General features: G+C 43.2%; 1 protein-coding gene and 1 pseudogene across 2 annotated transcripts in view; one reads left to right on the top strand and one right to left on the bottom strand.

The window, feature by feature from the left end:
• The window catches only part of STON2 (stonin 2), a 139298-nt gene that overhangs the window by 104171 nt on the left and 8081 nt on the right, over nt 1–27046 (bottom strand). For both annotated transcript variants that reach the window (XM_060004102.2, XM_060004103.2), the window contains exon 2: nt 566–851. In XM_060004102.2, coding sequence (XP_059860085.1) covers nt 566–653 — 88 coding nt within the window. In that variant the 5' untranslated portion in view covers nt 654–851. The remainder of the gene's footprint in view (nt 1–565; nt 852–27046) is intronic.
• Nucleotides 10985–13149, top strand: LOC132419464 (core histone macro-H2A.1-like; annotated as a pseudogene).

Here is a 27046-nt window from a genome sequence, read left to right as displayed (position 1 = left end):
GACAATTATGAGCCCTTTCCATGTGCCAGTCACTGCTGTAAGTACTTTACATGTTAATTCATTTAATCCTCACAAGCACCCTGAGGTAGGTACTGTGATTACCCGTACTGCACAGATGAACCACCACCCAGGGAGGTTAAATCAATTATCCACCCAAGGACACATCACTCATCCATAATGGAGCCAGGATTTGAGCCCAAGGGATCTGGCTCCAGCTCCTGTCACTCTTGACAATTATGCTTTAAAAACTGAGACCATCCGAATTGCTGTTGGGAATAATAACCGAAAAGACTGAGCATAAAGTACTTTGGAAATAGGAAGTTAATGTTCATTGGAAGAAAGCAGCCAATACTTTTGGTGTTTCCTGGTCCTTGTTTGGGGTCCTAGGTTCTAAGATGTTTCCTCCAGGCTTCTAAGTGGAAGAATCTGGACCTGAAGAAAGTGACAAACTGGCTCTGTTTTCCGTATCAAGATCCCCCCCCAAAGAATGATGAAATAGAAGCCATAAGAAGCAGGTGTGGTTCTTTGTTAATCTTTTCACTTAGGCGATGGAAGTTCTCCTTACCCTCAGAAGGGACAGGAAAGAGCGGCTCCTCATTGAAAGAGACCCACTCTGACTGGTGGGTAGCGATCACATGGTCCAAGGTCGTCATGCTAGGAAGGTGCTGGTCATCTTCACACTGCTGGCCTCAGGCAGACCCCAGAGCAATGCCTGGGGTGGGGTGGGGTGGGGGTCTGGTAGCACAGTGGACTTGGGCCTGGGGTCTGTTATGGGGGTCTCGTGGAGAGTGGCACTCAGAACGTAGACAGATTAGCCTCTCTTGCCTTTGGTTAATCTGCCAAGTGGAAATCTGTTTAAAAAATAAAAAGTAAAAGGGATAACCATCACATTATAACCAATCCACTCAGGTCTTGAGCTTTCAACACTGCCCACAAGGAGGTCTGAGTCGTTTCCAACCTATTTACCTTTCTCTATCCCTGTCTTGCCTTCCCTTCTCTTACAGAAATATCTGCTTTTAGCATCAAGATCTCTGTATGTGCCTTCAAATCAGACATAAATAATCACGCAGATTTTAGCAATTAGATTCTCCAATTTTCCCAGTTACTATATTTTGGAAATACTTTTATCTATAAGGCCATCATTGTAGAACAAATATTAAAATTTTTCAAAGTGCTTTCACTTTCCTTTACCAGATGGCAAAATAAAAGCATGTTCTTTCCTATTAAATCAGTGTGGTTTTTTGCCTTAGGCAGGTAGCTCTGTGCAAGCCTGATTTAAATCTTTGGCAGAAACCCAACCATCTCCAGATGGTATCTCCAAGCATGATTTACCAATCAAGAAAAACAGAAAAGGAGTCATCTTATTCATTTGGAGTAAGGGGGTAGGGCATATTTACTTTAGTGGAAAATGTGAGTTAAAGAAACACATTTTCACTCTAGGACAGTTTGAATTAGTATGTAAAAGTCTAGCCTTTACTCACATTGCAATTATGTTCCATGTAAGGATACTTAATAGACTCATAATATTGCTTGTACAATTAATGTCTTTTTACAACTGGCACCTAACTCTTGATCTTATAATGAATTAGTAAAATCTGAATTAATGTTTCCACATAAGAGCTACTATCCACCTTGAACAGCATCAATTCTTATTAACTGAATACTCACAATATTCACTTTAGTCTAGAATAATTTAACTTATAGCCTTCTAGCTGGTGCACAATAAAAAGAAAACATTGAAATTTTACTACAGGTTATTATCTGCAGTAAATAATCTATGCTAACGATAAAGAGAATAGAAACATTTAATAGCTTTTGTTTTGGTAATTAAAACAATTAGTTTTGTTGCATGATACTTCCTAAAAACAAGTAATGTTTCCCACAGAATCTATAATTTTCAGAAACCTATTTTCATACCATACTTTGACTGAATAGCCATTGTAGTTGGGTAAGAATTATTATAATTCTTTCACAGAGGAAGAAATCTGGGCTGAGAGGAGTTAAGTGACTTATCCAACACTTTTGCTGTTTCAAAGCCTTTGTTTGGTGCCCTAAGATTCTAAGATGTTTCTCCCAAGTTTCTAAGTGGAAGAATTCACACATCCTAGGATAGTGACAAATGGACTCTTTTTATTCCATAGTAAGAGACCACCAAAAAAATGATCAAGCAGAGGTCATAACAAGCAGGTACACACCTGCACCAAGCTAGGAAGTAATAGATGCAACACTTGAGCCCAGGTCTTCTGATGCCGAAACACTCTAATCTTTGGGTCATAGCCACGAAGAAAAATACTAGAGAATATATATAGACTACCACCAACTAAAGTACTTTACAGACATTAATGACAATGGAAACATAATGAAATGATCAGTGAAACTGCTCACTGGAAATCTGCCAGGGAATCCAAGCTGTGCGCAGAATGGAAAGTCCAGAAACCTCTCTTCCAAGTTCCTCTCCTAAGATCCTTACCAATCACAGGACCAGACATGTGCTAAAAGCCTGGAGAGTGAGTGCTCCAAACCAGATCTCACCAGAGAACCAGGCAGGGCCCACGGACCCAAAGAGCTGATTCCAGTGGGCTTCTCCCATTAAGTCTTTCTCAAGCCCGTCAAATGTTAGCATCACTCAATGTGGCAATGGCTGCAGGCCAAGAAAAGACAGTAAAATTGAAGAGTCAGATTCCCCCTCTCCCAACAACAGCAGCATGCAAACCAGTTCCAACAACCACCACAAAGCCACAATACTACAAGTCCACGCGCTGACATTTGCAGCATCATAGCTCAATGGGGAAAACATCCTGCCCATCCCATGATGATGAATCCAGCGAAATTCACGGATGAGTGTGGGTGGATGAGGGGAAGGGGAAGGAGAGAAGGAGAAGGGTGAAAATAATGGAGAAAATATCTAGAAATTTTAGAGCTCCAAGATTTTAAAGGCCAGTAGTCCAGTTCTCAAGTTTTACAGATGGAAAAAAAAAACAAAAAAACTGAGGCCTGAGGAAATCAGGCATAGTAACAACAGAGATTGAAATGGGCTCAGGAGTTCCACTGTCTGGATTTGAGTACTGTACGGTCTTTAAGCCTCAGCTCACCCTTCTGCAGCAAAACTCATGTCATAATTTTAAGGATTAAATAAGATAACATACACCAAGTGCTTAGTACTGGGACTGAAAAACCCTATGTAACAATGACGATGATCATAGCAGGTGAGCTTACAGAGGGCTTACTGAATGCCAGGCCCCAATCCAAGCTCTTTATAAATGTCAACTATGGTCATCGCTACCGTAGGTAAATGACTCACACAAAGGTACACTGTTTGCCAGTCGAAGTCTTGGGACCAGAACATAAATTGCACAAAACCACCCCGTTTCTGTCACTTACACATTCTGATTTTAGTGATTTCCCTTTTCAGTGCTTTTTAGAGCAGTTCTCCCAGATGCTAAACAGAGTCACGCACTCAACTTCCTCTTTATAGATGCAAGCGCTTTCTGGCTGAGGAACCAAGACTACTACTCAGACGTATGAACAAAAGAAGAGCCCCCAAGATTTATCTACCCTTCCTCAACTTGCCCATCCCAGATCCAGACATGGCTGGTTACAGACCATGAAAAGTCTCAAGAAAGGCTGGGGGAACAAATTTATCACGGGGAACCGCCTATCATAACCCTGTGAAACGGATTCTAGGTATTTGCCATGAAACAGCTATATCCAGTGAACCCTGAGATGCCTGACCCTGAAGAGTGCTGGGCGAGCAGCTGGAAGCCCTCAGAGGAACCTGATCATTGTGAGGCTACGTTCACAACGGAATTGGTTTCTCTGTAAAAACCTCACCCCGTTTTTAGAACATGAATCATAAAGTGAGGCTTAGAATCACCACAAGCGAGCAGTGACTCACTATCAGTAGCAGTGCTGACCAAGAGACACTAAAAATCTCACTAAAGTCTCTGGGCTGCCATTCCAGAGAGAAGCTTCTTCCTCGGCTTCCCTTACACGCTAAAATGGGGGTGGGGGGTGGAGAATGCAGTTGACTGATAAGATGGGAGTCCGAGAAATAGTTCTGCCTTATGCCAATCTTCTAATATGCATTCAGGAGCCCTAGGTGTCCAGAAACGTATCTGGCACCCTTGGGATACTGAGCGATCAAGCAGCTTGCAATCTAGCTGTGGAGATGAAGATGCTCAGGACAGCAAACACAACAAATCTGGGAACAACTGCTTGCTGGAAGACACACCAGAAATGCCGTGACAGTATGGTCATAGATCTGCAAGGGCTGGAACCATAAGGGACTAAGCAGGTTTTTGGATTTGAAGGACATCCTTGGTTCTGAAACACTGGAAGGGAAGAGTAAGGACATCCTTGGGACAGGGGTTAGTCTAAGTGACAATTAAGAATCAGACCTTCATGGGACTTGTTTTTGGACCAGTAAAGAGGTCAGTCTGATGACTGCTGAGGTATCTACTGGGGAAATGTGGGGAGAATGGACTGATGGACCTTAACAGCTGAGGAGAAGAGTTCAGTGGGAAATGGGAAGTTGGTGAAAGTCTACGAGCAGACAGTGACCCAAGAGATGTGCTTATGGGAGATAAACATTCCTCAGACTGTACCGAGCAGGAATTTGGTGATGGAAGCTATCAGCCACAACAGGACCCTAATGTGTCGCACAGAGCCAGGCGCCAGCATCATCAGGAACGTGTACTGGGTACTCTGTGCTGGACCCATTCTAGGACCTGACTGAGACAGCATCACTAGCCTCTAGTAGCTTACAGTAGAATGCAGGGAGGTATGACAGTGATATAATAACACAATAGGCTCTTTAACCTATTGTGACAAGTTAGCCATCAAAACAATGACAGCAACCTTATAGAGAGTTAGGGTGTTAAGAGACTACCGAAGGCTTGAGCAGTAGGTGGTCATGAGCTGCATCTTAAATGGGAAGGGAGAGCTCTGAGAAAATGAGCAGAGGGGCAAAGGCATTCGAGGAAGAAGGAGCAGAAATGGCATGTCTAGTTCACAGTGAGTTACGCTGTTTATCTGAAGAGGGTGGGAGTGAGTTGAGTGCACTGGAAAAGGAGGGGTTGGGACAGTGACAGTTCTCAATTTTAGAATGAGTTTGAACTCCTGAAACTACCCTTTCCGTTCCCACAGCCATTGCCTTGGTTCAGCCCCTCAATGTCTCTCATTCAGACAATTACTAGTCTATTACCTCTCTCCCTGCCTTCAGCATTATCCCCTCTAACCTATTATCCAAACTATTATGCCAGCGTGGTCTGCTTAAAACCTGAAGATGCTCATGCCACAGCTCTGCTTAAAAAGTCCTCAGTGGCTCCTTTCTTCCTGTGTTAGCCAGAGTCAGTTTTTGTTGTTTGCAATGAAGAACTCTGATACACAGTACCCTTCCTTGACTCCCACTAATCCCACTTGTTCCTTATCCACCATGTCTTCTGTATGCTGGTAGTATCTTACCTACTCTCATTTATCAAATGATAATGAATCTGTTTGCTAATATGGCTATCATGTCAATTAGCCTGTGAGCTCCCTGAGGAAAGGGACTGGATTTTGTTCTTGTGGATATCTCCAACTCTTTGACTAGGGTCTGGCATTTAGTAAATGTTTATTGAGTAAATAGCTGAATGAATGAATGAAAGAATGGACAAATTAACTTGTTTTACCACATAGTAGGTAGCTTCTTCAGGTCTTCTGAGCTGGCAAATGTTTTAGAAAGGTTAATTTAAATACCATGTAGGACTTTCCTGGTGGTGCAGTGGTTAAGCATCCGCTTGCCAATGCAAGGGACACAGGTTTGGGCCCTGGTCCAGGAAGATCCCACATGCAGCGGAGCAACTAAGCCCATGCGCCGCAACTACTGAGTTGGCACTCTAGAGCCCGTAAGCCACAACTACTGAGCCCGTGTGCCACAACTACTGAAGCCCACACGCCTAGAGCCCGTGCTCAGCAACAGGAGAAGCCACGGCAATGAGAAGCCCGCACAACGCAACAAAGAGTAGCCCCCACTCGCCACAACTAGAGAAAGCCCGCGCGCAGCAACAAAGACCCAACGCAGCCAAAAATAAATAAATACATTTTTTAAAAAAATAAAAAATAAATAAACACTATGTATAAGATAGCTTGGGAAACAACCTGGATACAGGGCAACTTGTCCATTCCCCTTTCTCTTCGATCTAACACTGTGCTATTCAATTCCAACAGCAGCCACTAGACACAGGTAACTATTAAAATGTGGTTAGTCCAAACTAAATTAAATTCTTTTATAGTTTCTATTTCTCTGCTGAGATGCCTTTATATTCACTCATTCTGACAATATTTTCCTTTAGTTCTTTGAACATATTTATAATAGTTTCTTTAAAAGCTTTGTCTGCCAAATCCAACATCTGGACCATTTGGGGATTAGTTTCTATTGACTTTTTTTTTTTTTTTTTTTTACTATGGGTAATATTTTCCTGTTTCTTTGCATACCTAACAATTGTTTAGGATACATGAAGACATTCTAGATTTGATCTTCCTCTGCAGAGTTGATTTTTGCCAGAAGTCAAACTGTCTGCCCACCTTGATCTTGCATAGGCTTGCATAAACTTGGTCTTCCACTTTGTTGGATGAATCTTTGCAAAGTCAAAGATGTTCCCCAACCTCCTCTAACTACCGCAGGACTCAACTTCCAAACTCAATTTCCCTTGCAATTTTTCTTGACAGCACTTGGCTCTAAGCTTTGTTAGGGTAGATTTAAAGTAGGCCTTACTCTAGGGCAAGTGTTGGCAAACTATAGCAATGAACTAAGTCTGGCCCTCTGCCTTTTTTTTTGTTTGTTTGCGGTACGCGGGCCTCTCACTGTTGTGGCCTCTCCCGTTGCGGAGCACAGGCTCCGGACGTGCAGACTCAGCGGCCATGGCTCACAGGCCCAGCCGCTCCACGGCATGTGGGATCTTCCTGGACCGGGGCACGAACCCGCATCCCCTGCCTCGGCAGGCTGACTCTCAACCACTGCGCCACCAGGGAAGCCCTGCTTTTTTTTGTTAAAAAAAAAAAAGTGACACTGGAACAAAACCATGCCCATTCATTTACATGTTGTCTTTGGATGCTTTTGATCTACAATAGCAGAGTTGAGTAGGTATGAGAAATATTGAATGGTTCACAGGGCTTAAAATAATTACCATCTAGCCCTTTATATTAAAAAAAAAAAAGAAATTTACCAACCCTGCTTGAAAGCATAGACTTTTGCCCCTAAGACACAGATTTTCTGTGTCTCTTCTGGATGCTTGGGATATTATTAAGGTGTTAAAAGGTTTTTCCACTGTTTCTGGGCTGGACCACCAGTGTCCCTTAGTATCAGCTGCTTGACCTTTAGTATCTCTGTCCAATTCTCAACCCTGGAGCCGCCATTTTTGGTAAATCTCATATAGTTTCCACCTGTTCATGGGCACTCTAGCCTGGCCAAGGACTCCCTGGGTACACCCAGAGAGTGTACCCAGGGAGTCCTCTTCCCCCCCAGCCCTATGCAACCCTCTCCTCTCTAGTGCACTGCCCTGTGGATTCTAGCTGCTTCAATTGCCCCAAACTCAGATCTGTGTTTCCTTAGTTCAGCAGGAGTGCTGTGCTCAGCTGAGACTCTAGCATACTCCACTGCAATCAGGAAACCCTCCCCTGGAAGACAGCCAAGGTGAGCATCAGACTCACCTCATGAGTTTTCCTTCACTCAGGACGGAAATACTGTGCTTTCTGTTGACCAATACCTGAAAACAGTTACCTGATACATTTTGCCTGGTTTTGTGGTTGTTTACTGCAGAAGGACCAGTTTGTTAACCAGTTATAGCAAGAACTGAAAGTCCTCCCCTGAAACAATCCTTACTGACTTGTGCTCATTTTTAAAAAAAGAAAAAGACACTAGTGCAGATCATCTATACTAGGGTGATTTTATACTGATGTCCTGGAAATATTAATAAGTTTTACAGAACATTTATAAATCATATGAGAAGGAAAGGAGGGTTTCATATAGCCATATGGATTAAATCCATCCTTTCAGAGCTGGGACAATGTTCTATTTTGTTAGGTTAGCTATGCTATAAAATATCATAAAATAATTCTTGCTTGGTTAGAGGTTATTTAAATCTGAGAATTTAGTGATCTTCCTTCTATATCTCTTTGTCATATGTATTCAACTAGACAGTTACTTTAAAAATCTCCGCATCCACTTGTTGGGTTTTGAGGTTACTGACAAATGCTATCCAGCCTGCTATCAAGGGTTTATGCAAATACATCTTAATCTAGATCCTGGTGCCAATTCCAAACTCCAAAGTAAAGCCTCAAATTTTTCCTGGTCAAGGAAAAGCAACTAAAGGTCAAAAGGAAAACTGAGAAGAAAGGAAGAATGGGAAAAAATAAGACTGTGTGAATTCTTTGTATTTCTTTAGAACTTTCTTCTAAAATAAGACATTCAACAAACTTACACTGAGCATCTACTAAGCACTCAGAATTGTGCTCAGTACAGTCATACAAAATAATACCAAGCATGGTTTTACACTCTGCAGCCTCTGTCACAGTGGGCTACAGAAATCACAAAAGTTAGGGCTTCCCTGGTGGCGCAGTGGTTGAGAATCTGCCTGCTAATGCAAGGGACACGGGTTCGAGCCCTGGTCTGGGAGGATCCCACATGGCGCAGAGCAACTAGGCCCGTGAGCCACAACTACTGAGCCTGCGCGTCTGGAGCCTGTGCTCCGCAACAAGAGAGGCCACCATAGTGAGAGGCCCGCACACAGCGATGAAGAGTGGCCCCCGCTTGCCACAACTAGAGAAAGCCCTCACACAGAAACGAAGAGGCAACACAGCAAAAATTAATTAATTAATAAACTCCTACCCCCAACATCTTTAAAAAAAAAAGAAGAAGAAGAAATCACAAAAGTTTAGTCAGGAAGTTAAAGTAACAATGTTGCTTGCTTCATAAATTCTCAGAATAAGCAGAAGCCTGGAAGGCCTGATTACCCTGTGACAAAGACCTAAATCAGATTAAGGACTTGGAACACTGCTTCTTTTCCTTCTTCTTTAAAATTTTTTTCCTTTGTGAAAGAACAGAGTTCATGTTAGATAGATAATTATTCTATCATGTGATTTTTCTTCAAAATAAACAATCTTGATGGCTGTGCTATCCAACAACTTCATGGCTCCACATTCAGAGTCAAGGATCTATGTCACACTTGACTTGCAAAACAGGTTGCCTCTGATCTCGGTGCATTCCTGAGGCAGTGACCCGTAATGACATCCCTAGGTAGCTGAACAGTATGTCACATTCAGTGAATAACCCTGGTAGGAGGTCAAGCTTTAAAGTTTGTGGAATACTTTCTAGCACCTTGAACTCTTAGAAGATGGCTTACTCCATCTTGTAAACTCATCTCAGCTTACTTCAGTTTTACATCTGGAATAGAGATACTAATATCTCCCTGTATGAAAGTAGGAAGTTGGTGTGGATAATTTCCTTTCATCTATATTTTAGATGTTCTATCATGAGACTGTCAGTTTCCTAGGAGTCTATAGGAGTGTGTGGGTTCCAATGGCCATATTTCCTAAGCATAACCCTAAAACTTTCCAAGAAGCTTAACAAAATATTGTTATTATATTTCTTTGAAGCTGTCATAGATTGTAAACTGCATCTAATTTCAGAGATTATAAAATATTAAAAATTGTATATATACATACATATATTTCTTAGAATCCATGAAATACATTCTTATTTTTATACCAAATACTTACCAAAAACCACAATTAGTATATATTTCCAGGATGCAAAGAAACTCATGGGTAATTTCAATCCATTTTTATAATAACACTGAGATAAGTAAAGCAGAAATTTCTCTCACTTGATAGGTAAGGGAACTGGCTCAGAGAGGTTGCTTGACTAGTCTAAGGTCACACAGCTAAGCATGACAGAGGTGGGACAGGATTACAAGTCTCTTGACTCTAAATTCTGCATTTTTTCCACTATACCACATTCTACCTTCCAGAGAACAGGTATAACAGATATGTTAGCTACATCATCAACATCCATTTCCTCTTATCATCCAGCACTGGAGGATAGGTCATTATTGGTTGAGTCAATCACAATAATTCCTATTCCTGCTTTCCCAGCCTCCCTTGAACCTTTGGGTGGCCACTTGGCTAAGTTCCGGCCAATGAGACATAAATGGAAGTATGGTCAGAAATAAAGCTCTGAGAAGTGTTTTTTATCTATGTTCTGTTTTGCATTCCCAATGAAGATAACAGATATTACTCATGCTGTCCTAATCCTACTCATGTTCTCTTTTTTTCCTGCCTTGAATACAGTCATGATGGCTGGCTGGAGCTACTATAACCACAAGGAAAGGCTAAGAGAATCACAGAGTCATTGATCCTGATGTCATTGAGCCACTGAACCAGATCAATAATCACTCATCTCTATATATATTGTTATGTGAAAAAAAAATTTTGGTTTAAGTTATTATAATCAAGTTTTCTGATACTTACAGGCAAATGCAATTCTAATAAAATAAGAGAGAGAAATTGTGGCAAGCAAAATTCTATGATGACTCCCATAATCTCCACACCCTGGTGTTACTATTGTGATTATGTCATAGTACATGGCAAAAGGGATTTTGCAGATACAATTAAGGTTACTAATCAATTGACCTTAAGATAGGGTGACTATCCATGCAAGCTTAAGCTAATCAACGAGCCCTTTAAAAGGAGAGAGTTTTCTCTGGCTGGTAGCAGAAGAGGAAGTCAGAGAGATTCAAAGTGTGAAAGGAAGGTTCCCCACGGCTGAGATGGAGGCCACAGGGCAAGGATCTGAGGGCAGCCTCTAGGAGCTGAGAGTGGTACCCAACTGAGAGCCAGAAAGATAAAGGAGACAACAATCCTACAACCACAAAAAACTGAATTCTCTCAACAAAAGTCACAAGCTTAGAGGAGATCCTGAGTTCCAGGTGAGAACACAGTGACCAACCCTTAATTTCAGCCTGTCACATACTGGGCAGATGATCCACCCAGGCTGTGCCAGTGCTACAGTTTAAAAATGGGACAAAAGATACAAGATGCGGTTAAGGTTCTCGGAAGAGAGGACGCGGTTAAGAAGGCACATCTTGGGGCCCAACCTGGACTTATTGAATCAATTCTGGGAGTGGATTTCAGGAATCTGCATTTCAGCAAGCTCTTCAGAGGAAAGGTCAAGTGAAGACAAGTGGCCGTGTGCTCTATAAGAGAGCTTTTACCAGAAACTGAACTGTACCAGAACCTTGATCTTGGACTCTCCAGCCTCCAGAACTTGTGTTTACTGATCCATCTCCAGGGCCACCGCCATGTCCAGCCGGGGTGAGAAGAAGTCCACTAAAAGTCCCGGTCCGCCAAGTCAGAAGTCATCTTCCCTGTGGGCCAGATGCTGCGGTACATCAAGAAAGGCCACCCCGAGTACAGGATCGGAGTGGGCGCACCTGTGTACATGGCCGCCGTCCTGGAGTACCTGACAGCGGAGATTCTGGAGCTGGCTGGCAATGCAGCAAGAGACAACAAGAAGGGCCGGGTCACGCCCCGGCACATCCTGCTGGCCGTGGCCAACGATGAAGAGCTGAATCAGCTGCTAAAAGGAGTCACCATCGCCAGCGGGGGAGTGTTACCAAACATCCATCCAGAGTTGCTAGCGAAGAAACAAGGATCCAAAGGGAAGTCGGAAGCCATCATCACACCACCCCCAGCCAAAAAGGCCAAGTCTCCGTCCCAGAAGAAGCCCGTGTCTAAGAAAGCAGGGGGCAAGAACAGGGCCTGGAAATCCAAGAAGCAGGGAGCAGTCAGCAAGGCAGCCAGCGCTGACAGCACGACCGAGGGCACACCCGCCGATGGCTTCACTGTGCTCTCCACCAAGAGCCTCTTCCTCGGCCAGAAGTCAAACCTTATTCACAGTGAAATCAGTAATTTAGCGGGCTTTGAGGTGGAGGCCATAATCAATCCTACCAATGCTGACATTGACCTTAAAGAGGAACTAGGAAACACGCTGGAGAAGAAGGGTGGCAAGGAGTTTGTGGAAGCTGTTCTGGAACTCCGGAAAAAGAACGGGCCCTTGGAATTAGCTGGAGCCGCTGTCAGCGCAGGCCATGGCCTGCCCGCCAAGTTTGTGATCCACTGTAACAGTCCCATCTGGGGTGCAGTGTGAGGAACTTCTGGAAAAGACACTGAAGAACTGCTTGGCCCTGGCGGATGACAAGAAGCTGAAGTCCATCGCCTTTCCATCCATCGGCAGTGGCAGAAAGGTTTTCCGAAGCAGACGGCAGCTCAGCTGAGCCTGAGGGCCATCTCCAGTTACTTCATGTCAACAACGTCCTCTTCCATCAAAACGGTGTATTTTGTGCTTTTTGACAGCAAGAGTATAGGCATCTACGTGCAGGAAATGGCCAAGCTGGTCGCCAGTTAGGCTGAGGAACTGCAGAACCAGCCCGCACCGTGCCCCCGCCTCCAATTTGAAAGAAAGAAAAGAAAAGAAAAAAAAAAAAAAAGATTCCCTCCACTCCTAGTGGGAGGCAGGAACCCTTTCATTTTTTTCAGTTTTGCTCATCTAGGGAAAATAAGGTTTTGGTTTCCAGTTTAATTGTTTTTGACCTTCTAAAATGTTTTTACGTTAGCACTGATAGTTGACATTACTGTTGTTAAGCACTGTGTTCCAGACCGTGTCTGACTTTAGTGTAACCTAGGAGATTTTATAGTTTTATTTTAATGAACTCCTGCTTGACGCAGAGCAGCAGGGAGAGCAGTGTCTTCTACGTGGGGCAGAGTTCAGGAAGCCCATTTTGTAACCGTGTGTCGTGTGCTTTATTGTATACCCAGTGGCATTCTTTTTACTATAATGTTCCTTTTTTTCCCCTCAAGAAGAAAAATCATGAATTTGCAGCAGACTTAATTTTTGTTTACTTTTTGTCTTAATGATGGATTTGAAAATGAAAGATTTAAAAGGCAGAACAGAATCTGTTGTCCTTAATTATATTTGCAATTTGGAATTCGTGGGAATTGATTTAGTAAAATGTTAAACTGTTAAAAAAAAATGGGAGAATTAATTCTAGAGCTCAGAATCTCAAGGGCCTGGGCATAGCCTTCTTTAGACAATTTCCAAACATGGATAAGGGACTGAATTTCAACAAAAATCAACTATTGCCCATAGTACGGAGTAAATTAAAAAACAATACAGTAGCAAAATACCACTAAACTTTACATGTAGCACTTTGGAACATATTACATGGATTTCTCTCTCTAGAAAGTTTAATTTATTTTTCTGCCTTGCTTACTTAGGCCACTGCAAAATTAGCTTGCCTTTCCAGAGACAAGGAGCAAAGCTGAAAGGGTGATCATTTTCAGTGCAAAATGTTAAACGACAATTTTGGGTGCCTTTCCTTTGAAAATCAGGAGGCCAACAAACATTCAACCAGTTTTCTGGAGAAGGAATGATGATATCATGCCAATGACTCTTCAATTAGGGATGTTAGCATTTTGGAAGGTGTCAGAGGTGGGATGAAGGAAGAATGAGCACAAAGGAAGGAAAGTAAAAGTAGAACCAATTGTGGAATCACCAAACTCTTTCTAAAAATAGGATATGTAGGTACTTCCATGGTGGTACAGTGGTTAAGAATTCACCCTCCAACACAGGGAACTTGGGTTCGATCCCTGGTCAGGGAACTAGATCCCACATGCTGCAACTAAGGAGCACACATGCCGCAACTAAGACCTGGTGCAACAAGGATAAATTAAATAAATAAAAATTAAAAATAAATGTTTCCAAAAAATCAAATAAATAAAATAGGATATGTATTAATTCATCCAACAAATTGTTAGTAAAGGCCTGTTAGATATTCGGGTTACAAAACAGATAGATACAGACCCTGCCTTCAAGGGGTTTCTATCCAAGAGGGGAAAACAGGGACGGGACAAGTCAACTATAAACAAATAAGAATCCTGCAAATCAATAAATGGTTCAGACAAGGAATAGCAAGGGATCCTATAATATATAGGGTGATAGGAGCTCTCTCTGAAGACGTTACATTTAACTACTACCTGAAGGATGAGAAGACCCAGACCATGACAAGAAGTAGAGTGTATTCATGGTAGAAAAGACCAAAGACACAAAGAGTCTGAGATGGGAAAAAATTAACAAGAAGAAAAAAAAAAGAAAAAACTTGAACTGAGCATAGAGGGAGCAAGGAGGATGGGGCATGGGATAAGGTTGCAAAGGTAGTTCAGTTTATGAACTATGTAGATATGGGGTCTTGTGAGCCAGATTTAGATGTTTAGATTTCATTCTAAGCACAATGAAAAGCCAATGAAGGATTTAAAGCAGAGTAACAAAATTCAATTTGCCTCTTTAGAAGCTGAGTGGAGAACAGATTGGAAGAGGAAAGAATGGAAGCAAAGAGAACAATTAGGAAGCTACTGTACTAGTTGAGACAAAAGACAATGAAACAACTAAAGTATCCATCAACAGATGAATGGATAAACAAAATGGGGTATATACATATAATGGAATATTATTCAGTCTTAAATAGGAAGGAAATTCTGACATATGCTATAACACGGATGAACCTTGAGGACATGTGCTAAGTGAAATAAGCCTGTCACAAAAGGACAAATATTATACTATTCCACTTATATGAGGTACCTAGAGTAGTTGGATTCATGGCAACAGAAAGTAGAATGGTGGCTGCCAGGGGCTGGAGTGGGGTGGGGAGAAAGGGAGCTATTATTTAATGGGTACAGAGTTTCAGTTTTGAAAGACGAAAAGTGCTCTGGAGATGGATGGTGGTGATGATTGCACAACAATGTGAATGTACCTAATTCCACAGAACAATACACTTAAAAAAGGTTAAATGATACATTTTTTGTTGTATATATTTTAACACTATGACGCTCCAGCCAAGCCCTAGGACCCTGTGACTCCAAATGGACAGAAAAGAGAAGGGAGCCCAAGTTCGGGAGAGCTGCCATGCTCTGTCCCTCAATACAAGGGCATGTAGGAGCCAGAGGTCCTGGACCAAGCAGGCCACTCTATAGCTAGCTGCTTAGAAAAAGGTTGGAAATGCGGCTTTTCTCTATGAGATTCTTTGAATCTCAGGCTTGGGTGGAAAAAATGAAAATGCTGCTAAACAACTCAGTAAATACAGAAACAAATGTCCTTGGTGATAACTCTATCAGCAGGAGAGGCGCAAGTACCAGGCATTCCATAACAAGGGCAGGACTTTCCTGAAACCACAGACAATTTTACAATTTTGAATAATTATTAAGCGAGATAATGTGGGTGAGAGTGCTCTGTAGACTGCAGAGCATGATTCAAAAAGTAAGCTCTGCATATTTTTGTCAATCAAGGAGAATGTGGAAAGGGATAGGGGCCCAGAAAACAAAGTCTGGTGCTTTGCAGACTCTCCTGGGGCCACCAACCATTCTTCCCCATGGTTGGTCAGGGAAGCAAAGGCACAGGGAAGGGAGCAGCTGCAGTGCCTCTTGCTTTCTAACAGTGATGCCCACGGCCCTATCTCCTACCTCCTTGCCCTGGACCCAAGGACTACGTATGTGCAGGCTCACCTTTGTCATCTCACAGATCATCTCCTTTGTTCCTCCCACCATCCTTCTGAGGTAGGTACTCTTAGTACTAATCAAAAAATTTCATTTTTGAGGTGACAAAGCTGAGTAAAGAGAAGTTAAGTAACTCACTCAAGGCCAGAGAGCTAGTAAATGGCAGTGCTGGGATCCCAACCAAAACTGCTCTGACTTTGTAGACTTTTCTCAAACAATTCATAGACTCATTCAACCAACCAACCAACAAGAAATAAGAGCTTAAAATGTTAGACTTTCCTGGCAGTGCAGTGGTTAAGAATCCGCCTGCCAATGCAGGGTACACAGGTCGAGCCCTGGTCCGGGAAGATTCCACATGCCGCGGAGCAACTAAGCTCTTGCATCACAACTACTGAGCCTGCGCTCTAGAGCCCGCGAGCCACAACTACTGAGCCCGTGTGCCACAGCTACTGAAGCCCACGTGCCTAGAGCCCGTGCTCCGTAACAAGAGAAGCCACTGCAATGAGAAGCCCACGCACCGCAACGAAGAGTAGGCCCCACTCACCACAACTAGAGAAAGCCCGCGCACAGCAACGATGACCCAACACAGCCAAAAACAACACAAATAAATACATATTTTTTTAAAAAAAGCTTACTATGTTCCAAGTCCTGACTCTGTGCTAGACGTTAGGTATAGAGAAGTAGATAATACAGAATCCAGAAAGGTCAATTAGCCAATGGCCTCATACTCACAAAGGACTTTAAATACTAATAAAAATGAAAGCACATGTTTCTTCACAGAAATACAGTGAAAGGATTGAAAGATGTGCCTCCAACCTTAAATACATGTCCCATTACCAAACCACCCTTCACAGAGAGTTTAATGAGTATCATTTATAGCTCCTATAGTTACCTTGTATGTAGCAAAATTATATTACAATGTGGGTTTCTATGTGTATGAGTATACATTGAACATTTGAATTTCGTTCATGCAAATATACAAAAAAGGTCCTAATACTTTTCTAACCCTGTCTTAGAAGTTTTTCAGTCTTTACTGAGAACCTCAGAAACAGGAAGGAATATTGGTCTTTCTCCCCTATGTCAAAGAGGTCCTGAACTTGAAATAACCCAGGGGTTACTATGGAGGACCACCAAAGGTCACAGGAGTGGGATGCGGTCACCCAGGGAGGCTTCTTGCAAGAGGCTATACCTAGCCTGGGTCTTAGGAAAATGAACAGCACAAGCTCTGCAGTCAGGCAGGCCAGGTCCCCCCGTCCTTAACTGTAAACATGGGCATGTCTCAAACTCTCTAAACCTGAATTTCACTTAGTATTGATAGTTTCCGAGATTCCTGTAAGGATGAAAGAAGATGCTGCATGTCAGACTTTCAGCACAGTGAATACTATAAGTGCTCCATTAATGTTACGTAGCACCGTTATTATTTCCACTAATAAAGGGTGAGTAGGAGAAACAAGGCACGAACTTGCTGATTTCATTCCTGTGGTCCTGACATTCAGGAAGTGAAAGTGGAGGAAGGGGGAAATCTTAGAAATTTGGGGAAAAAAGGAAGTAGTGGTGTGAGTTTCAGCCTGAGACAGGAAACAGCCTGCTCAGCTGGATGTGGGCCACTCGTTGGCCTGGAAAGGTCTAGTGAAAGAAGGTACCATAGGCAGGACACCACGTTGGGCGGCTTTGGGACCTCATTTATGTGGTCACCTATGTGAGTGGTGTCTATGCAGTGTGAATCGCACAACCTGTGTAGCAGAAGGCAGCAACCTTCCCAGATGGGCGCTCGAAGGGTCCCTGAACAGAAGACTCCGCTGCGAGAGACACCAGGCAGGGTGTTCCGCTGCTGGTGTGTCCAGATCAGCTGGGCTGTCTCAGTTCATGGCGGGGCAGCAGTATTACCCGCACTGCCACCAACCTCTTTGGACCTTATGCAAACCCTACTTAAAGGAGTCCAGCTGGGACAACAGAATGTGGGATTATTGCAATTTACAGCACAGCTACAGGAACACGGAACTTTCATTTCAGAAGCTCCGGCCAATGGTCCCTATACCAAGAATAACAAGGATTAGAGGAAATAGAGCTCTAGGCCATAGATCTCAAGCTCGATGGGTGGCTCTATAATAAAGTGAGCTCAATATGGATTTGTGTAGAAAAACACAGAGCTTTATTCCCCCCAGGTAGATGACAAAGAGGAAAACTATATCCCTATCCTTCTTTTGTGGAAATGAAACTTTCCTCCTGGGCTGAACTGCCAACTCCTCTTTAGTCTTTCTACTGCCGTGTTCAGCATCCCTACTGCCCAGAAGCCCTCCCCAGCACTCCATCCCCTCCCAAATAACACTCCCACAGCGCAGTGCTGCACAACTCTGGGTGGCGCCATTCACGCACGAAGCAATGGGGACCCTGCCCCTTATCTGACTGCTGCCCTACGGGTGTAAATTCCAGCAGCCCTGAAATAGCACACGCCCTCCCACCTCAACATCCACACTTTAGAAAAAGAAAGGAAATGTCGAATGTTCAGGAGGAAACCTCCACTGGGAAAGAAGATGAAAGTAACTGGCTATGGCCATAAGAATCCTTGGGCTTATTCTTCACTCACCAGTGAAGCAACAGTGATAGGAAATAATAATTAAGCCTGGGTAATCAGGAGAATGGCAGCTGAACTGAGGGCAGAGAAGGTCCCAGTAAATAGCCTAGGGAAATTAGGAGTGTGGAATTAATTGGGACTGGGGGTGGGAAATGAGGTAATTTAGGATACGTTGAGATTCAAGGATTGTGAAACCAGAAGGTAGGTGTAGAAGATGTAGATTTGGGGCCTAGAGAAAAATTAGGGGTAAAAAGTTAGATTTTAGAGTCATTTTAAAAATGAAGATATATGAAGCCAAGGGAGTGAATAGGTTATCAATGGAGGAAGTAAAAAGACAAAAAAGACGTCTGACTCTTGGATTGTGTGGTGAGAGGAAGTAAAGCGGGGGCGGGGGGTGCAGAGTGTCCGTCAGATGGTTAGAGAAAAAACAGAGGCCTCTAGGATCATGAAGACAAGAGAGAATTTTCAAGGTAAGTTTCTCTAGTGTTAAATGCTGTAAAGAGACATTTATGGGGCATGGATGGTCACTGTTGACCCTTAAGAAAATTAACTGGAGTGGTGGCTCCTTGAGGGATGGTCCATGCCCTTTCTCACAGTACTGCCAAAGCTCCAGGCCGGCTACACAGAAGGAAAGCAACAAGCATTTGTGGAATAAAGTAAGGCAGCTAGCTGGAAGCCCGATTGCAAGGAGTTAATAATATACCACGATCGGACTTCCCTGGTGGCACAGTGGTTAAGAATCTACCTGCCAATGCAAGGGACATGGATTCATGCCCTGGCCCGGGAAGATCCCACATGCCGCGGAGCAACTAAGCCCATGCGCCACAACTACTGAGCCTGTGCTTTAGAGCCCACGAACCACAACCACCGAGCCCGAGTGCCACAACTACTGCAGCCCACGTGCCTACAACCTGTGCTCCACAACAAGAGAAGCCACCGCCATGAGAAGCCCGCTCACCACAACGAAGAGTAGCCCCAGCTCACCGCAACTAGAGAAAGCCCGCATGCAGCAACGAAGATCCAACACAGCCAAAAATAAATAAATATTTTAAAATAATAATAATAATAATATACCATGATCACAGTTTAAAGTTTTACGACTCTTAATAGAGCTTTTGTAAAAAGAAGGCAAAAAATATCAGCGTACACATTGTTAATCCCGGTTACAAGCATCTATGGAGGAAGTACTTTTCTATTTACTTGGCACAAACTGAAACTTGCCTCGGGGAGGGGGAAGCTCTTTCCTGGGATCTTCCCTGGCATGAATTCTCTGAATGACCATAACAAAATTGCAAAACTTTTCCGCTTTAGTTTCCACAAATTTATTAATTGGGGATTGATATAAATTTATTGAAAATACCTGGAAGGTGAGAAACAGACTTAACTGGTCTCAGACTCTATGTGGTTCTCACATGTTCTCCAACAAAATATCTAGCAGGTAAACACTACTTCCATGGAAGCTTTTTACCAGGCCCTCCCACCTGTTTTAGCAAGATTAAAACTAGGACTGAGACTTACCAAGAAAACACCTCTTAAAAACCCAATAAAACCTAAGAACTACAAAATCTCACCTTAAATTTGTTTTCTATATAGAGATGAACACTCTCTTATTCTCAAGTTGTATTTTAAAAATAGATAGTAACTATAGCAAATATCTTTTGACTGCTTACTCTGTAAGACACTGTGCTGAGGGCCTTACATGCATAATCTTATCTAGGCTTTACACAGTTTATAACAGTGCTATTATTAATGTCTACTTTTCAGATAAGAAAACCAAGGCTTGGATCTTTCTCAAGGCCACACAAGTAGTAACTGGAGCTAGACTTTAAACCCAGAATATATCACAAATCCTCATAAGGATCAATTTTCATAGATGTATAATATTCCACGGCATCACTGACATTTAAAGATACATGTTTGTTTGTTTTTTTAATTAGAAAGATATCTTCAAATAAGAAATCATGGAACAGATGGCCAGCCTGCACAGGAATGAGGTCACAGGTTCCAAATGATGGATCTTGTTCTACTAATGAACCCATCTTCCCAGTTCCCCTAAATGAGGGGGTCCAATGCAGCATGGACAAGGAAGGATAAAGGGTACATAACTGCAGGCTCAGACTCCCAGCTAAGGCATGACAGATCCATACACTAGAGACCACCTGGCCTGTGGTGTTCCTTTCTCTTCTACCTTTATTGGCCCATTTTTCTAGAGAAATGGTGGTAGTTTGAATGTATGTTAGGCTGGATTCCTCAGAAAATAAGAGCCTGAGACCAAGCTTCTATGCCAGGGCTTTAGAGCAATCCCAGGGAAGCAAAAGTGAGGGAAGAAGAGAAATGAGACAGCAAAAGCAAATGTACGACGGAGTGGGACTGGCTGTGACTTCACAAGAATCATAGCTTCGTGCTCGGTCACACGGGACGTCCCCAGAGAGGCTGTTAGGAACCGCAGCATCTCAAAAGCTTCCATCGGAGGAAATGGTGCTAGCAGAGGGAATGAATCTGCCAGCTCCTGCCTGTTTCTTGTTCCCCATTAGTCAAAGTTCACTCCATGGTGACCCAACTTCCCCACACGATTGGGATGTATCATCTGGTCCCTTTGGCAGCAGATGGGGAGGCCAGATCCCATACCCTGCAGGGTGGTTCTTCATTTGAGTCCAGAAGTGGTGGGAGGAACCCCAGCATGGCCTTGGATGGCAGGATGGTAGAGACCAGTAGAGCTGGGCACCACTGCATCTAAGAGACAGGTGGGGCTAAGAGAATCTGAGGTGGTACCTAAGCAGAAGCCAACACAGGAAGGTTAAACCTAGGCAGGAATCAATGCTGGTATGCAATCCCACATACACAGAACACAGAGAAGATGATCTATAGGTCTTTTTGAACTCTGGGCTATTTGTGCTCATTGAGTTTCTGCAGGTGTCATAGGACATCACCCATTAATTTCTTCACCCATTCAATAGCATTTATTCAGCAGCTCCTATTGCTAGGCATATTCTAGTGAAATCCTAGGGATAGAGAGAGGGCTAAGACCCAGACCCTGCCTGGCAGAGGGAGACAGGCAAACAAAAGATGATCACAATACAGTGTGATCAGAGCTACCCCAGGGGAACCCAGCAGTGCCATGAGCACACAGAGGAGTCGCACCTCGCCCAGTCTTGGGGTCAGCGAAGAATAACTGAGGGAAGATGATACCTGGGCAGAGGCTTGAAAGGTGAACAGAAAGTAGAGGCAGGGGGAAAGGACTTGCAGTAATGGCATCTATAAGAACAAAACAGGACAATACAATATGGTCAATTAGAGGGTGCCATTTTACTTAGCCCTGTTTAAATGGATTGTGTTAACATGCAAAGCCACTGTTTGTTACCAAAAAAGGGTGCACAACGGACATCCCTGGCTCTTACATTCATCCCCAGACCTCCCTCCTACCTAACTCCCCGCCGAACATCACCCATCACTGACCCCAGCTCCCAAAGTATGCATCAGGGATGGGTTAGGATCTGGAGATAAGGCATGGTATGAGGGGAGATGGGGCTGAGAAATGAGGTTCAAGTTCAGAAATTCAGGGTTAGTGTTAGAAAAGGGGTGAGAGGTGGGGAGGGGGTGATGCAGAGCTGAAGTGATGGTATCTGTTTTGTACATGACTTAGAACCTTGAAGTATATGATTTTTAATAAGTCCCCCACTCCAAACAGCTGTAATAAAGTGTAATGTGTTCATACAAAGTCTCGGAGATGAATAAAAACTTGATGTGTTTTCTGAACTATAGATAATTCAGTTTGACTGAAGTAATGAGTCAGATGGAGAGTAGTAAGAGAAGAGGCTGGCAAGACTGGGAGTCAGGTCAGACAGAGCCTTGCAGGCCATGCCAAGAAGGCTGGGTTTTGCCATAAAGGCAATGGAGATCAATTAAACAATTTTAAATGAGGAAATAACATGACTCAGTTGTATTTTACAAAGATCATTCTGGAAGCAATGAGGAAGGTGGACTGGAGGGTGGGAAGACCAGCTAGTAATTATAGTGATCAGGCATTGCAAGCTGAGGGATAAAAAGGGGGGATGTTTTTTATAAGCCATTTAAGATGTAAGATCATCAAGACATGGGGAGAAAGTCTATTTGGGGCTCATTTAGATTGAGGGAGTAGTGGTGGGTGGATAAAAAGGATCCTGGAAAACTGGATAGATTTTTGTGCTATTCACCAAGATGAGGACTTTAGGGGGAAGAATACTTGAGGGGTGGTAGGGATATGATGAGTTCAATTTTAGACCTGATGAGTTTGATGGGCGTACGGGACAGCCACATTGAGATGTCTATGGGTCCTGTTCAATAGACAGGTTGAGAGCTCAGAAGAATTGAGATGAGCGTTCATCACACAGACTGACAGGTCACCCAGAGAGAATGTATAATATGAGGAGAAGCAAGAACCAAGGGTGGGAAGATCAACATTTACATGCTGGACTCAGGATAAACAGCCCGGCAGGAGTTCACTATAGATGCCTTCTCCTGTCACATTGTGGAGGCCAGGGCCAAAGTCAACCTCCCAATTGCAGGGAAACTCAACCCGGTTCGCTTAGAATCAAGAGGAAGACCAGGTAAAAGAGACATTAGTGTTCACTTCAGCTAGTGAACTCTTCAGGTAATACAGAGTTCAGGGAGCTCTGTAGGCTCCAGGATAAGACACAGAGAGGGAGAAGAACAGGAAGCATTCGACAGAAGCACAGGAGTCGTACATTTCTGGATTTCCAGCTTTCCAGCACTGGAGGAAGTAAAACCTTCCTCATCTTTCTGCAGCAGGGGCTTCACCTAAGATGTTTTACACACTGGTACTTCCACTACATATGCAATTCATCCATCAGGAAGGGGTCTCTAGTTAGGGCCAAGGCCAGGATACACTCTGGGCCTCCCCCTAGAACTTCTTAACCATTGTTGTTGTTTTATTTTTGAAGTATGACTCTCTGGATTTATTTGAGATATAAATTAAGTCTTCATCTCTGGGTAAAAAACACATACATGCAACATTCTGTTTAATTTCAGGACATCTTTCCTAAGGTCCCTCCATGAATGCCCTAGGGATCTCCATACTCCCTGCTAAAAGCTCCACCCTAGAACAATTTATCTAGCTCATGTCACTTTCAGACCTTTCCAAACTAAGCAAAATCATTCCAGAGGAGCACAGCAGAAGGAAGCCAGGCACTGTGGCTTCTACTGACCCTGAACTGATAATTCCTTATTCCCATTTTCAGTAATGCAGAGGATATCTCCTTCCCTTTTCTAAGAATCCCTCCCCTCCCTCTTGCCCCAGCAAAACAGACACACAGGCATAAAACCAAAACAGCCCAGCCAAACACTAAAAACTCAGGCTACCGCAGTGGGCCTCACAGGCTGCAGCTACAGCCGGGCCCTGGGCTGATTGCAACGTTATTCCTGTGAAGCAGGCCCCTCACAAACAAGAGACCTCCCAGTTCACACTGCTGACGAAGGCAGGGGTACGTGAGCGTCTCCAATGGCCAGAGACAGCGGCAAGGAACAGGGCACACAGGGTGGGTCTCACACAGTGTGAAAGTTGAAGAAGTATCTGTTCACTGAGGGCTGGCCCTGCTTTTGTAGAGCAGGTCTTGGGTTTTGATGGGTGACATTCACTGTTGACACCTGGCACATTTTACAGATTGTAAATAGAGAGAGCAGATATGTTAAGTATTATGACTTGTAGACAAAATAATCCTCACATTATAAAACGTGAGCAACTTAGCACCTTGAAATGGTGACAACACACCCATCTCCACACTCCTAGTGTATTTCCTTCTTTTAAATTTATTTTTCTAATTTTTATTTATCTACCTACTTATTTATTTATTATAAAAGGAATACAATCTCACTAAACAAAATTCGGAAAATATAGAAAACCAGTATAACCACTGGTGTACTTCTGAAATGATATGATTTCTAAAAATTGCCTTTGCATGTACCTTTTCAGCTTCCCAGGGACACTTCTATTGTTTAAGGGTAAAGAGTTCCTTTGGGTTGTGGTGGGGGGGGGGGCAGGGAGAGGCTGTCACCACAGACAAATGGGACAGAATCCTTTGACCTTGTGACTGCCTGGGCTCTCATCTCATGGCTAAGAATTATTTATTCTATTGTTTTTTCCAAGTTGACGGAAATTTCCCACAGTTTATGCCTATTCTCCTTACTTCCTCAACCTGAAAGACCAGAGAGAAAAATGTAATCACTGCAAACTCTTGCCTATTAATTCTTCTGCTTTGGTTATTTCTAATGTTTTCTTTCAGTCCTCACACCACCCACCTCCATCTGGAGAAGGTTTCTCAAAAATTCTAGCAGAGATTTAGACACCAACCACAACGTTACATATATTTGGTCCCGTCACCACTAATAGTAGTATTTCTTTTGGTAGACGTCTCGCTGACAGTAACTCTTGCAAAACAGAAAAGCCACAAATTCGTTGCATGTAAACCACATATGCAAACACGGCAGACATTCTAATTAGAGAATTGAGAGACAAGACTTCAGAATTTCATTCGCCATATCTCTTGGTTCTTACTGAGCTTTGAGAGTGAGACGTTTTAAAAAAATTCAGAATTGTATTATTTGCTGAGTGAAAACCCAGTGTCTTAGATGCATTTTCCAACCAAGTGTAAAACTCGAATTTAAAACAGTCGGGAGGATCAGTTCATTTATTGGAAAAGAGTGAGAACTTTCTTACCCGGCTCATAGTGGTAAAGAGCACGTATGAGGTTAGCATATATAATACTGAAGCACTGACACTGCCAGGGATATCCATTTTTTTCCGTGTTTCTGTTTTCAGGTCTCTGAAGGCTTGTGCGTCTGTGATTCACATACCAGTTGCCACATCTACAGGCCAGATCTGATCTTTGGATGCAGTGTTTCAATTACAGAGGAAGTATAAGTGGCTGACATGTAAAATTTATTGCAGTACCCCCTTGACCTCACTCTTTTATTTTTAATAAAAAGAAGGAAGGAAAATAGCAGCAGTGTGGGTTAAATTAAAATGTGGTTTCCACCTCAGGCAAAATTCAAAGGGCTTTAAAAATTCCTCACTTCTCACACATTGGCACGAACAGGGAGAATTTCACAGTGATAAAGCGATTAACAGCTTCATAGCATTAATACAGCTGCACTTACTGAGCCCTCAAATCTCTGAGACGGGCATTTTTACTACCAGTTCCCATCTCAAGATAAGGAAACAGAGTGTCAGAGGGTAAGTAGCTTGCCCAAGGGCACAAAGCTAGGATGAGGTCAACTGGTATCTGATCAGAGTCTACTGACTCTGAAGTCCAAGCATTAACAGAACTCAGATGATAAACTAGCCAAAGAAAACACCAGCATTAAGTAGGTCCACCCTTCATTTCACACTTGCAAATCGAAGGAAAGAACAAACTAGAAAACTGGAAACAGCCTGACTCTTCCACTGGAGCTGGAATACCCCCTGGTTCAGCCCTCGGACTCTTCTTTGTCTGCTTCCATTCCTTCACGATGGCTTTGGATGCCATCTCTAGCTAGATGGAATAAACCACCACATAGAGGTTTCCAGCCCTGACTTCTCCCCTGACACCACTGATGCCCACAGAGCACCTTTACTTCAATGTCCAACAGGCCTCTCAAACTTAACATATCCAAAATTGAACTACTCTCTGTCTCCCAAAACCACTCCAGCAGAAGCCTTCCCCACCCAGGATGATGGCAGCTCTATCTCTCCAATAGCTCTGGGGAAAAAAAAAAAATCAAGTCATCCTGAACTTCCCTCTTCCTCTTACACTGTTTCTCTCATGTTCATTTCACAAAAAGGCAGTTTACAAACATATTTCTCATATGATTCTTTAAAATGGCAAACTCCACTAGTACAATTAATAATTATTTCATTTGCATGTAACTCATCATGAGTACCGTTACTAAAGCAGTCAGGTGAGCTTTATCCATCGTAGACAATGGAGCTTTATCCACTGTCTACCTACAAACAATGATGTTCACCTACTACTTCGTTTTTTATGTGTTATTTGATAAACACGTATGTAACACCTCCTATCTGCCAGCCGTTGATCTCAAAGTGCTTTACAACTCACTTAACTAACTCATGCACTCCTCAAAAGAACCCTATAAAGTAGGTACTATTATTATCCCATTTATTTAGATAAAGAAATTGAGGCACACAGAAGTTAAATAATGCCCAAGACCACACAATTCAAACCTGGACAGTCTGGCTCCAGAGTCCGCATAAATGAACCTACCGTGTTATCTGGCTTTCTTATGGCCAGGACCTACCTCTGCCAAGTGCCCAGCCAGGACTGGCTGTACGTTCTCTGTCCTCTTCACAGGAGAGAAGCAACCAAATGACAGGGATCAGAGCCCCTAGTCCCATGAGCACAGTGCTGTGCGTGATGGATGGTGCAGCTAGAGGAGCTGCTGCAGACACACCCGCCCACCTATGCCAATCAGGCTGATGTGAGTGACAGAGACACGCAGAATTTACGCTAACAGATCCCCACTCCCCAACTCACCCCCTTTCTGGATGATACTTTAGAACAAAAAATTTAAGGAGGACGAGATAGGGAAAAGAAGAGAAGGAAGTGTGCTTCAACAGCCCTGCTGATAGTGTGAACTGAGGGAGCAAAAACAAGGGCCGTTTCCTCCCACAGGGATCTCCGTGGGTGTGGTCAGAGTGCACAGACAGCCCCTGTTAACTCTTCCCAGCACTTTTCCTTTTGTTTCCAGATACAGTACAATAGTGACTAAGGGCACAGTTTCTAGAGCTAAGTGATTAAAAGAGGGTGCAAAGTCCAGGTCCACTACAACCTTTGACAAACTACTCAACTCCAGCCTCTGCTTGTCTCGTCTGTGAACTGAGATCCCACTCTTCCCAAC

This window comes from Delphinus delphis, chromosome 2 (assembly GCF_949987515.2).
Source record: "Delphinus delphis chromosome 2, mDelDel1.2, whole genome shotgun sequence".
NCBI lineage: Eukaryota > Metazoa > Chordata > Mammalia > Artiodactyla > Delphinidae > Delphinus > Delphinus delphis.
Note: the sequence above shows the minus strand (reverse complement) of the source record. Positions and strands in the feature narration are given on the sequence as shown.